This window comes from Gambusia affinis, linkage group LG11 (genome assembly GCF_019740435.1).
Source record: "Gambusia affinis linkage group LG11, SWU_Gaff_1.0, whole genome shotgun sequence".
Classification (NCBI taxonomy): domain Eukaryota; kingdom Metazoa; phylum Chordata; class Actinopteri; order Cyprinodontiformes; family Poeciliidae; genus Gambusia; species Gambusia affinis.
The window spans coordinates 23,517,835-23,530,410 of record NC_057878.1 but is presented as its reverse complement, the minus strand read 5'-3'; the positions used below and the strand labels follow the sequence as shown (position 1 = coordinate 23,530,410).

General features: G+C 36.2%; 1 protein-coding gene across 6 annotated transcripts in view; it reads right to left on the bottom strand.

Annotated features, from left to right (window-relative positions):
* The window catches only part of LOC122840311 (partitioning defective 3 homolog B-like), a 218,629-nt gene that overhangs the window by 126,579 nt on the left and 79,474 nt on the right, over positions 1–12,576 (bottom strand). For all 6 annotated transcript variants that reach the window (XM_044132600.1, XM_044132598.1, XM_044132601.1 and 3 more), the window contains 2 exons: positions 3,202–3,393; positions 844–1,002 (listed from right to left, as the gene is read on the bottom strand). In XM_044132600.1, coding sequence (XP_043988535.1) covers positions 844–1,002; positions 3,202–3,393 — 351 coding nt within the window. The remainder of the gene's footprint in view (positions 1–843; positions 1,003–3,201; positions 3,394–12,576) is intronic.

Sequence of the window (12,576 nt, the reverse complement as noted above, 5' to 3'; positions counted from 1 at the left end):
GAAAAGACCACATGTTGAACCTTCTGAACCTTTTCACATATTTTGACATTGCAACTACAAACTTCAGCAACATCTAACATGTAACATTTACAGGAACTTTATGTGATAAAACAACACAATTAAGTACATAATTGTGATGTGCAAACTAAATTATGCATGGTTAAAAATGTTTTACAACTAAAATCTAAAGTCTCGCCTCCAGAAGTGCCTGGAACAGTTCACCTGACTGTAATTAGGTCTCTGTATAAAAAACAGCTGTTCTGTAAAGGCACAAAGGAGCATCCTGGAAAACCAAGGAACACACCACACAGTCCAATCTGAATGAACGTAAGCATTAATTTACAGACAGACTTGCGGTAATCACTGAGCTTTTTTACAATAAAAAAAAAAAAAAAAAAAAGATTTTCAGATATAAAAAGATTGTAATAGAAACTACAAAGCCCTCGTCTCACTTTTTGATTGGTTAAAAAGTAGCATGCTCGTGTGGATAACACCCGTCAGCTACAGAGCATCAGTAGTCTGTTCAGGAACAACCTGCCCCTTGAAATCTGTTCTGCAGAGACAGTACAGTCTTTTAAATCCTGCTTGAAAACTTCCCTTTTGCCACATTGCCTTGTCTTTCTAATCAATGCCTGCATGGTGGTGCAGTTGCTATCACTGTTGTCTTGGGCTAGTTTTATTGTGGAGTTTCCATGGTCTTCCCATGTTATGGGGAAAAAAAGGAAAAACAGGTCTTTTTTGGGGCCTGTTTTTCAATCACTTTTGGCTAATTGTTTTTAAAGTACATTATAAACCATCTTAACCAATGTTTTTTGCCTTGAAGTTAGCTAAGTACCAAAGTACCTTTAAATTCCTCAGCACCACCAACTGAATCATCCCTCTAACGTTTCCTTCCTGTGACATCGATCGTCGGAGTGTCTCCATGGCTGCATGGTTGGAGCGTCCCAGCAGTGACTCTCCATTTACGGCGATGAGCTGGTCATTGATATGCAGCCGCCCGTCCTGTAAACGTACAACATTTTATTTCAGACATATCGATAATCAAAAAACAAGAAAATCCACACCTCTAAGACCAAAAAACCAAAAATCAACACCAACAGATCACATGGCACAGTATTCTCATGCACACACCCACCCACGCTCCCATGACTAAATGACACAACTCAGCCTCCACCACAGTGACTCCCACTGCTGGAAGTCTCTTAAAGATTATTCCCAATGCTTTCTATTTAAGTTATAAAGTCTGTGGCACAAACAGCTGCAGTCAGAGCAGCTTAACGTGTATAAATTTGCTTGCCTTTTTGTCTCAGCTGTAAAGAAGCATCACCTGCTTCCTGATGAGGAAAAGGTCAGAGGTGCAGCAGAAAGTCACAGGGAAGAAGAAACATTTGAAGTGACCCAGTAAGACCATCTGGTAGTCAAACGTTTATTTTCTGCTTTTTATCTCCATGATGTTACGCTTTGATCCTTTAAGCCATAAAGTGCGCCTGAATGCAAGTGAGGCAGTAAGAGACAAACCACATTTACCACTGTAATGCGGTTTGAGTTAGTTAAGTATTTAGGTAAAGCATCTAACCTCGAAAGTTTTCACATCTTTTTACACTGCAACCACAAACTTAAGTGAATTGAATCAGAATTTTATTTCAGAAAGCAACATAAAGCTATTGATAAACATGCAGAGGAAGGAAAATGATACAAATTTTCACTTTTTTATACAAATTCCTTTGTAACCAATCTCACCAAGTCACTACTTTCTATAAGCACTTATAATTATAGCGACAGGTCTTTCAACCTCGTCTCTACCGGCTTGCAAAAGGGCTGAAGTTTAGTCACTCTAGGAAAAGAGCAACTTTGAAGTGTTATCATGGGTTTACAATTTAATTTGGCTCTTGACTTTGACTGTGATATATTCAGAAAATTTGCTTTGACATAACCGTCCTATTATAGCTCTGCCTTTATGTTTAGAGTTATTGTCCAGCAGGAAGATACCCTGTGTCCCAGCGTCAAGGATCCACCAGAATTTAAATTTAGTTTCGTCCATCTTCTCTTTGGGGTTGACCAATTTCTTTACTCCTGCTGAACACAACTTGATCTGAACACCACGGTTTTCTGTAGGGATTATGTGATGAGGCTGTTAGTTTTGCACCACAGACTTTTCCAAACAGGCAAAAAGGTTCTGATATATTGTTATCTAACCCGAGCACATTTTTCTCCCTAAGACTACAGTGGACCACCAGTAATAGGGTTAGGTACCACAGCCACCTGCTTTAATATGCAGATGACTGCATATTAAGTATACTTTAATATGTACAGTGGAAATCGCTTTGGGACAAATGGTCATATCTTTCTTATCTCTACTGTTAGGGGGTTCAGCCAATCAGTGCCAAGAAATATGGTGCACCTGAATAGCTTACTAATCGCCAACCAATAGTGTCTCAAGTACCATTGAGTTTACGTATTTCAGCTTCCAAGTTGATTTTTTTTTTTCTTACAGTATTTCAGATATGCTCTGCAAAACAATTTGTGAATAGGTGGGTTGTCTGTGAATAATCTGAAGCCATGTTTCTCAGAAAAAATTACAAATACTGAACCTCAAATAGGAGAGTATGGCTTTCTTTCAGGAATTTGTCATTCACACACAAAGACCAATCATCATCCTGTTAACAGACTCTCTACTCTAAGTGGTAGCTACTTGTAGTTTAGTTGGACGGCCATGTCTTTGAAGGTTTGCTGCTGTGTTATACTGTTTTTATTTTCAAATGATGGATTGACAAATCTGGAGTATTTGTGTTCAAAGCTTGGGACGTTGTTTTATAACCTAACCCTGCTTTTAAATTTCTCCACAGCTGTTCCCCTAACCCATCCGCTGTTCTCCTTGTCTTTCATTTTGCTGTTCCTCTAAGGTTTTTTGCACGGCTACAAGTGAACTCTGGTTAACATTTATTAAAATGGATAGTAACTCTGCACCCAATTTTACCTAGATTTTTAAAAAGCAAGTACTCTTTAATTTCACTTCCCCACTTAGCACTACTTTTTGCTGGTTGATCACAAAATACCAAAAATATGTTGAGGTTTGTTATTGTTATATGACAGGATGTGAAAATCTCAACGGTGTACAATTAAACAAATTACACTGTTGCAAGAAATCGTAAACTGAAAGATAATAAATGACTTTAAATTGTGTTTTTGATTAATTGTAACCTTGTATGCAGCTCCTCCATGAATGATGGATTTGATGAAAATTCCCAGATCCTCTCCCGTCTCCCTGGACTTGTTTCCCTTCAGGCTGACGCCAAGTCCCGCCGAGCCAGTGTCATTGAGGGGCACCTCAAACATGAGCTGCTCCTTCCCGTTCTCCAAAACCACGCCACGCAAACGAGACAACTCGTCTTTCTAGGGGGAAAAAAGAAGAAAAAGATCCTGCAGATCAGGTGAGATGCATTAATGATGTGAGGAGATGGCTGAAAACTGGGTGACAGAGTTCATCTTATTGGACGTGAATAGTCTCCAAAAGCTAAACTAAAAGCTTTTCCATTTTCGAGAAAGAAGCACAGGGTGCTTTTCAGCTAAATTTCTCTGTGACTAAAAAATGGTCTGAAGAAAAACAAGTCTAAAGAAGAAGAGAAAAGCCATTTGGACTGTCTGCTTTTATGCACCAATTTCTCCCTCTTTCAGCTCAGCAATATCAATAAAAGTTCTGCATTTTACAAGAGGTAATTGAAGAATACAGCCAACACAGAGAGCCTGAAGGACAAAAGCAGAGGAGAATATAAAAGAGAACAATTGTAAACCTGACAAAAAAAAAGAAGAAAAGAACCATAGATGGATTGTTGAGGTAAAAAATAAAAATAAAAACATACAAAACAAAAAGGTGGTGAAAAACACCATATCATTAGGGCATCTGTATGGCAGTAATCACTGAGTGTGGGACACAGTTAAAGGAAAAAATACTGTAAACAAAGAGAGTGTCCAAATGAAAGTGTGTGTTTGAAGCCTGTGATGGCTCAGCAGGAGAGCTGTCATAGTTTCAGCTCATATGGAATAGAATATGTTTTCAATAATACTTTGTTCTTGGATAAAGTTAATAATTTCATTTGAAACATATTTGTGAAATGTTAGAAATAAGTGGTTTGCTATATTTTCTAATATACCTCTCAGTCCAACAAAACTGATCCAAGGAAACTAAATTTAAAATTCAAAACAAATCAAAGTGTATGTCACTTTAAGAGATATCATACACTGTATAGTTCTGCATAAAACAATATTTTACTTTTAAGACATTGCAACACAGACATGTTGAGATTCATTCAACAAATTAGAAAATAATTTGCAAGGATTAAACATATTTTTCATTAAACCCACATTTGTATATATATATATATATATATTTTTTTTTTTGATCTGATATAATATTCTGTTGTTTTCATTGGTAGATAATTACCATGATTAAAAGAAACAAAGGTCCTAAAACATCAGTCTGTCTGAATAATCTATATAATGTGCTTCATTTGTGGATGGTGTTACTTTTCAGTAATATTGTAATTTAATGAATGGGTCTGCATCTTGTTTGTGTTTCGGAGTGTTTAAGTAAATCAGTTGACATTTGACAGTGGAATCTTTTCCCTCCTTGCAAACTAATAACCAAATGAGGAAGAAATTATATCCATGCTAACATGGTCATTTTCCAAATGTTATTTGGCCCCTAGACCTCCTAACTGGTATTGCGTTCTAGTTCGCAGTCCCGCTGGATAACTAAGAATGCTGGAGCTAAGGTCACAAACTAATAGCTGGAAATACATGTGTTTCTCAGAATATTAAATATCTATAATAAATATCCATTTGTCCACATGAGTTTAAAAATAAAGCATATAGGCTGTTGTAGGACAAGAAAATCTTCCCATAACAATTAATTTGAAAAGTGTACTTAAGTATATTTTGTACAAATTTTGGCTTAATTTTTGCTTTACAAATATTAAATGATTGAGCCTGTGGTGTGGATCTTCTTGATTTTAAAATGATAAGTTTTACATTAAAGTATTATAGCTTTGCACAACTTGATGAACTCTTGTCTTTTATCCTTTGCTTTGCTCTTACATATTTACTAATATCAAGGTGCGATATTTAACACAACATTCAATTCGGAGGGAGGTCTAATTGGTTTGACCAACAGAGGGAGTATTAATTAATTTAAGATTGTTTTTTTTTTTTAAATCAAACAATTTGATAATAACAAACATGAATACAAAAGTTGCAACATATTTGTTATACTGAACATAGCAATGTATTTATGTTTTCTTTAATTTAATCTAAATTCCTGCAGCTGTAGATTTGTCAGTCTCACAAACTGTCAATATCTGTTTATGTAGCTGTCAATAAAAATGGATGAATGCAGTATGTATATGAGAGTGTGCGTTTTTGTGGGTCAGGAGTGTTAGGTTTAAACACTGCTGTTTGCCTGTGGGGATTGTAGGTTTAACAGCGTTAAGCCGACATAAAGTCCTCAGCTCTGCAGAAAACTGTTTTCCCTGCTGGAAGAATAACTGACTGTCCAGACCTGATAGGAAGCTCCCCAACCTTGGAGAAAAAAAAAAAAAAAAAAAAACGGTGGAAAATGTTAACCATGCTCTGCTTATAATTGCAGTGAAAACACTCTCACTGCTTGAAACTTTTTTTACAACATCCCTTTGTTTTCTGCCACTTATATTTGGTTTTACTCCCACCCTTTGTTATTCATGATTTTAAGTTCTCTTAGGCTTCAAAGATAATAAATGTTAGAGCAAATTCAACTTAAGCAGGGGTACTCAGACAAGCTTACATGGTTTCCCTTCACTTGCAAATACATGTTTGGATGATAAAAAATTTATTTGCATACAGTAACTGAGCTTTAATAACTTGATTTTTTTACTGTAATTTTGTGGGAAATACTTCAGACCTGTCTGTTTCTCAGAAGTCTCTGCAGTAAAACAACTTGGCTTGACTTAGCATTGACCTTAAACAAGTCTTTGTTTTTCATGGAACATTACACAAGCACAACATACAAACCTTTAACTCACACAACACTTTCATAAAACATTTCTATTATTCCAGCTATACAGCTGTGATAGGAACACATTTTCTGTGTAATGATGAAAGCACAAACTGCAGTGAGCCTCTGTATTTCTGTTTTCATTCGTGGCTATAAAAGGTGTTTGATTCTTTGCTACATTAACTCTATCAAATCCACCCAATGACAGAAAAAGCCGTTTGCACAGATGAACCTTCTCGTGCAGGTCGTTTAACATTTAAATGGGTTTGCCACAATGATAGATCTACAGGAGGCCACGCTATCAAAGAGACAGCTCAGTCGGTGAGTGAGTTTTATTAAACAGAGCCAGAAAACGTGCAGTAGAGAATGATGGAAGGACACATTATGTGAAAATGAGTGAGAACACTCAACTACTTCACCTACATCACCTCTACAGGAGAAATGAAGTGTGAGATGGAGAGAGACATAGAGAAAGACTGGATGACATGAGAAATAAGAAGAATAATGATTATAATTTGAGTTGTCAGGATAACATAAGGGGTCTACTTAAACATAGTTTTAACTTGGTATTTAATAAAATGTCAATGTTAAAAGCTGCATTGTTATAGTTCATGTCCAAAGGTCCAGGCACCATAATAAAGCAAAAAAAATCAACTTGGACCATATCAATATGGACCAAAATCTGAGAGGAATGTTTCTGATTCCACACTGAACTGAGAAAAGTCTGAGGGCAAAAGGTGGTCAGAAGCAGTACTAGAAAGGTGTTCAAAGGTGTGGTGAGTGTATATTATTTCTGACCTTTTAACACCATCTCCCAGAAGAAGTGTCTCTGGGAAGAGGGATGTCTGAATTTCCTTCATGGACTTGCTAGCTCTTTGACCCAATCTTGGACTAAGCAGAACATAACAGCTTCCCATTTCTGAAAATTACTGTCCAATCACTGACCACTTGAGACGAGTTCACAAAGTGAAATCCCATCAATAGTTTTTCAAAATGGCCAGAGTAGTAATGTTACATAGTTTTAATGTATCAAAGTATCTGCAGTCCTACAGAGGCTGGAATACAAAATAAAATTACATGTTAAAAATAAAAGGCTTCTGATGTTAGTGGAGATGGTGTCATGATGTTGCAAGACCAGTTTCTGCATTCTACAAAACATTAAAGGTTGTGCAGAATGTCAGGTTGGACTCCAAAATGGTGCAAGCACAGTAGGGCAGAGTTGTGAGAAAAACAAGAAAGGCCAAAGGATTCTGCTGTAAAAAGCACAAGCAAATGCAGTTGTAACAATCTCAAAACCACAGGCTTGTGTGCAATTTGAATGAAAACTGTCATATAAAGGGCTAATTATAATTGTAATATTTAAGCATTTATTGTTACCCAAAAGGCTGATATGCAGTCTTCAAACACAGCCTGCTAGCCACTATTCAAAGAGGTTGACTATTTTCCTTCACTTTAAAATTTCCCTTTAACAAGGTGAGGTCAGGCAAGGTGAGGAAGAGGGTTCATCTCATTGTATTTCAAGGTTTTTACTGGCTTACTTTGACGCATGTAATCGAACATTTTCGCGAATAAAAAGCATGCCCTCTTGAGAAATACTGACGTTTTCTGGTACCACAGTGTGAAGGAAGTGTCTTCTAGTTGCAGTTCTGGAACATGCATGGCTCTGCAGGGGAGTGGTTTCTTGGTAGTTTCATACCTGATTCTTCTGGATCTTTCTTTCACCCAACATGTCTTGCATCCCAGTTGATTGTATGCAACAACATTTAATGCTATCATTATTTCATATTTTTCAAATTTAAAAAGTGCAGTCTTCCTTTGAAAGACTTTTCAAAGTCAAATTGATTTTCTTTTTAGCCCATTTCGTCCAAAGAATAGGATGCCGATTTCTTTAGGATACAACCTCCCTACATAAACAAATACTGTGCCTAATATGCTCAAGATGAATAGGTATTGAAGTATGTGTAACTTAGAATTTGAAAATATATATAAAAATGACATGGCCAAAGGGCTCACTTGCCTAATGATTTTGCACATAGTATTTGAGTATCAAAACTGTAGTTCAGTACCTAAAATGTTTGAGAACCAATGGCGCCAAGTCAATCTAGTTTTGACTTCTCTAAGTTCTTTGCATTTCAAGCTTAACCCTATGAACAGTAATCATAATGCAAAAAAGTTTTGAAAATACATAATACCATAGCTCTGACCAGTGATTTATTTTATTATTTTGAGCAAGAAGCCCATATGCTGAGTTTTAAGAACATTTTTGTTCAACCTTATTTACTTTGCATCATTAGGTTTTTGTACTTCATGAAATGGAAGACTGCATAGCAACCCTATAAGGAACAAGTACAGACCGTACATACGAAACAACGAAAGAAGGGGTCTTGTGAATCAACACCTGAAACCCACCTTGCTGTGACAGAAAGGTGCTCCGTAATGTCTGACTACTGCCACAGTTTCATATAAGCAAGAAGGAAAGTTTGAAGTATATTTTTCTGGTTTTGTTGTCTACAAGGAACAACTTACAGCAAAGCTAAGTCTTTATCTCTAAGAATAACAGCAGCATTGTGAAATATCCAAGCTGATCCCCTGAGGTGTGCAGTCGAACCTGACGTTAGTGACCGTTAGCGTCTCTCCTGTGGTCAGCGCTTTAAGACACAACAGTGATGTTGGACGATAAGAGGACGAAGGAGCTGAAAGGCCCTTGATAAACAGCAGAAAGACGTGAGATGAGACAGAAAACCACAGAAGAGAGATGTGATACCCTTCTTGACTGCTCTCCACTGGGATGATGGCAGCTCCAGCAGAGACACCAAGCTGCCAAGTGTGTGTATGTGTGTCTGTGTATAAACAGGTCTCAGAGTGGTGTAACAGATGGGGGATCTACTGTAGTGACTGTGAGGTCACACTGGTGACAGTCTCAGTGCGATGCACTCTCTCACACGCACAAAGAAACAACAGACTGAGGGGAAGAAGCACACCAATGCACAGGCTTGCTGGTAGTGATGGATGAGGCTTAATCAGAGTAAAGAAACTGTTCAATACAGTTGCTTTGTTAAGAACATGCTCTGTCACCAGTTACTAACTGTTTACTGATTTCATGCCGATGTGAGTGTGAGGAACATCTGGCACTAAAAGGATATTTTTTTCTCCTTTTGTTAAAAGAGGGACAAGGAGAAGAATAGACTGGCAGAATAGGAGGTCAAAAAATGACTAACAAAAAGCCCATAGAAAACAAATTTACACATTTTTGCAAACTAATTAAAAAAATGAAGCAGACCTGTAAAAAAAAAAAAAAATATATATATATATATATATATATATATATATATATATATATATATATATTTATATATATATATATATATATATATATATATATATATATATATATATATATATATTATCTATTATAAATTTATAATACTTATGTCTTTGGGATCATGTCAGGAGATTTCAAAATTGAAACAGATCTACTAGAATGGATCAAACTAGTAATGTCCAAATTCAAAATACAGAAAACATCAATTTTGCTTGGTAAAAGAACAAAATATCAGTGGATTGGTTTATACAATTAAGTTTTGGATGGATCGACACTAGACAGTATGAACTAGATATGTTTTCTTTAAATGTGCCCCGTTTTACACTGATCTTTGATCCATTTTTAGGATAATAGAAAGTTTGGTGGCTTGATTTTAAGTCTTTAGGTTGGAAATGACAGGATAATACATTTTAGTCCAAGCAATCCCTGTAATGGAGCGATTAAGGTCACAAATGGGACATGATGGACAACAACGTCACTGGCCTTACCCTCTATACAAATTAAGGCTTAATCTTTGGTTCAGTGCTGCCCAGCGTTCCAAAATGTCTAAGAATGCAATATAAGTTTCATTGGTCACATGTACAATGATGTGAATTCATGTAAAATGGCTTGGGGACACAACTCATACACACTCATCAGGTGCTGCCACTGTGTACAACATAAGGTGAATAAAAAAGAATAAATTAACAAATATTTGTTATCATTTTTGGGGTGGTTTTTTTTTTATTTTATTTTTTTTTTTTTTATGAATCTTATGTATTTTTAGGTGCCATTCTATTTGTTTGATTGATGACAGATGAAATTTTGCCTGCCACACCACACAGAAAGTTCATTAATGTGAATTGAACCTGTAGGAATATAAAACTTATATGAAAGAACAACAAAACATAAGGGGGGAGAAAAAAAAACATGTTTGAGTTATCTGCAGGCAGAAAAGAGGATATTTGTGTCGAACATTAGTTCCAAACCACTAGCCAACTCAGCAGGCATATCCCTGCTCATATGCAAAGAAAATCACTGCAGAAAAAAAGGTTTCACACTGTATAAATGAGTAAGTGTGTGAGTTTGTGATGTGTTTAGCCTGCACACAGAGAGCCAGCACAGCATGATGTATACAAGCTATACCATGGACTGTGTATGAATATGCTGTAAGTCACAGATCGGCAAACTGAGTGAGAGCCTGTGTGCATGTAGAGGTGGTGTAATGTCTTTGTTCTACAGCGAGTATAGACATTAGCAGACAACACCAGATGGTCGGCTAAAATGAGACAACGGAAGAGGGGGTGGAGAAGAAAGACAAGATCATTCCATCATTTCCGCGACATTCTTCTTCTGCTTCCCTCCCGCATAAACACAAACAAACAGGTACAAATGCGAAGAAAGCAGAAGAGTGTATTCGTGTTTAAAGTCTGTAGGAAAAGGCTTTAAAAATGCTTGTATTTGCATTCTGTTTATATCAATCAGCAATGTTACAAATGTTAATGAAGACTCTTATGCTTTTTAAAGCAGCTTCGATAAAACCCCTAAATTATCAGCACTAAAATGTACACATAGCTCAATAATTATATTTATAGGTACCCAAGAAGATATTTTAATTTTTAAATACAGGCTGTACAAGCCAAAAGCAAAACCTCTGAGTTTTTTGAGAAACAATTTTGTTTGTGTAATTGTGCAGACCTTTCAGTATTTATATTGCGGAAGCATCCTTTCAACTTGCCACATACTGACCTACAAGCTTTCACCCACTGTTTTCCAAATTATCCAAATTTGAGAAAAGTTCTTCGTGTGAGCCTATGGATTTTCTGCCAAATTTTCGCCAGGTGAGACTGAAATTGCTCTTCATTTCCAGCTCTCTAACAGATAGTACGGTACTTTAAAGTTCTGGGTCAAAATTGACTGGCATCTTTTGATAAAGTATTGTTTTGAATGCCAAATACATCTATGTTTTTAAAATGTTCCAGTTTGGCTTCATTGTACAAGGTTTTGTCTTGCAATTATATTTTTTGGATCAGACAAATAAAGAATACATAAATTTGTTATCAAATGCAGAACGTAAATCTGGTATCATTACCAGACTTATGGCAGCATCTCTGACTAATTTCTGCCACATCTTCCATTTTGTATTTCTGAAAAATAGAAAATGTGCATGTGTAAAAATGTGTTTGTCTTGGGGCAGGTGGATTTTATCTCAGGTTTTCTGTGACTGACGGTCGATGTGAACGCATTTCAAAAAGCATTTGTTTAAGATTGTACAAATTAACCAAATCCAACCAGGTCATTACATTATTTTAATTTTTTCCAACAGATTTGTTTTTAAGATACATTTTATACTATCGGGTTAAAAAGTGTAAAAGCTATTATTGTCTTGTTACTTATGTCAACATTATTATGACTTTTTAAAGGTGGTGTCTACTGAATTTTCATGTCAGGAACCACAGCAAACTTATGCAATTCACAATTTCTCGAATAATTAATATTTCAGCACATGAGCATATCTGTGAACTTTTAATTTGAAAATAGGTTTACACAACTTCAGAAACAGAAAACAGGAACTTAGAACAATGTTTTACCCATGGGCAGAGTGAGCTGTAAAGTTTTCTGAGAAAGGCAACACTGACATTTCTGGAAAATATGTCTACTATAAACAAAGAGTAAATACAAGACATGGTGGGTTATATAAAAACAACAGCTAAGGCTTGCAGCACTCCAGCATTGCCTTCCAATTAGTTTTATAGTATTTGGTGAACTGAAATGAAGAATCAGAGTTGACAAAAAAATCTGACATTTTTTGTATACAACCAAAAAATGCATCCTTGGCTTTCACAGGCAGCAAACTATCCGAGAGTTCAGACATGCACACAAATCCTGGATACATTAACAAATTATTCTAAATGTTAACACATGCTCGCACACTAACACTTCACTGCTTATCCTGTCTGCAGACACAGAGTTTCCTATGGGGCTCAGAGTCACATGTACATGTTTGTGTTTGGTCGCCTGGCAGCCGTTGAGGAAACATCATTCAACAGGAGCGGAAAGAGGCACAAAGGGAAGAGGCTTAGAGAGCAACATAAAAACAGAATAAGACACACTGAGGAAGAGGAAACATAAACCAAAGACGTGAGTTATGGGTAAAGAGAGGAGGCGAGTTTAATTCTTCAAATCAAAATTTGCCCCAAGAAGTTTAGAAAAATAAAATAACTTTTTATTGAATAGCATATTCTGCAAG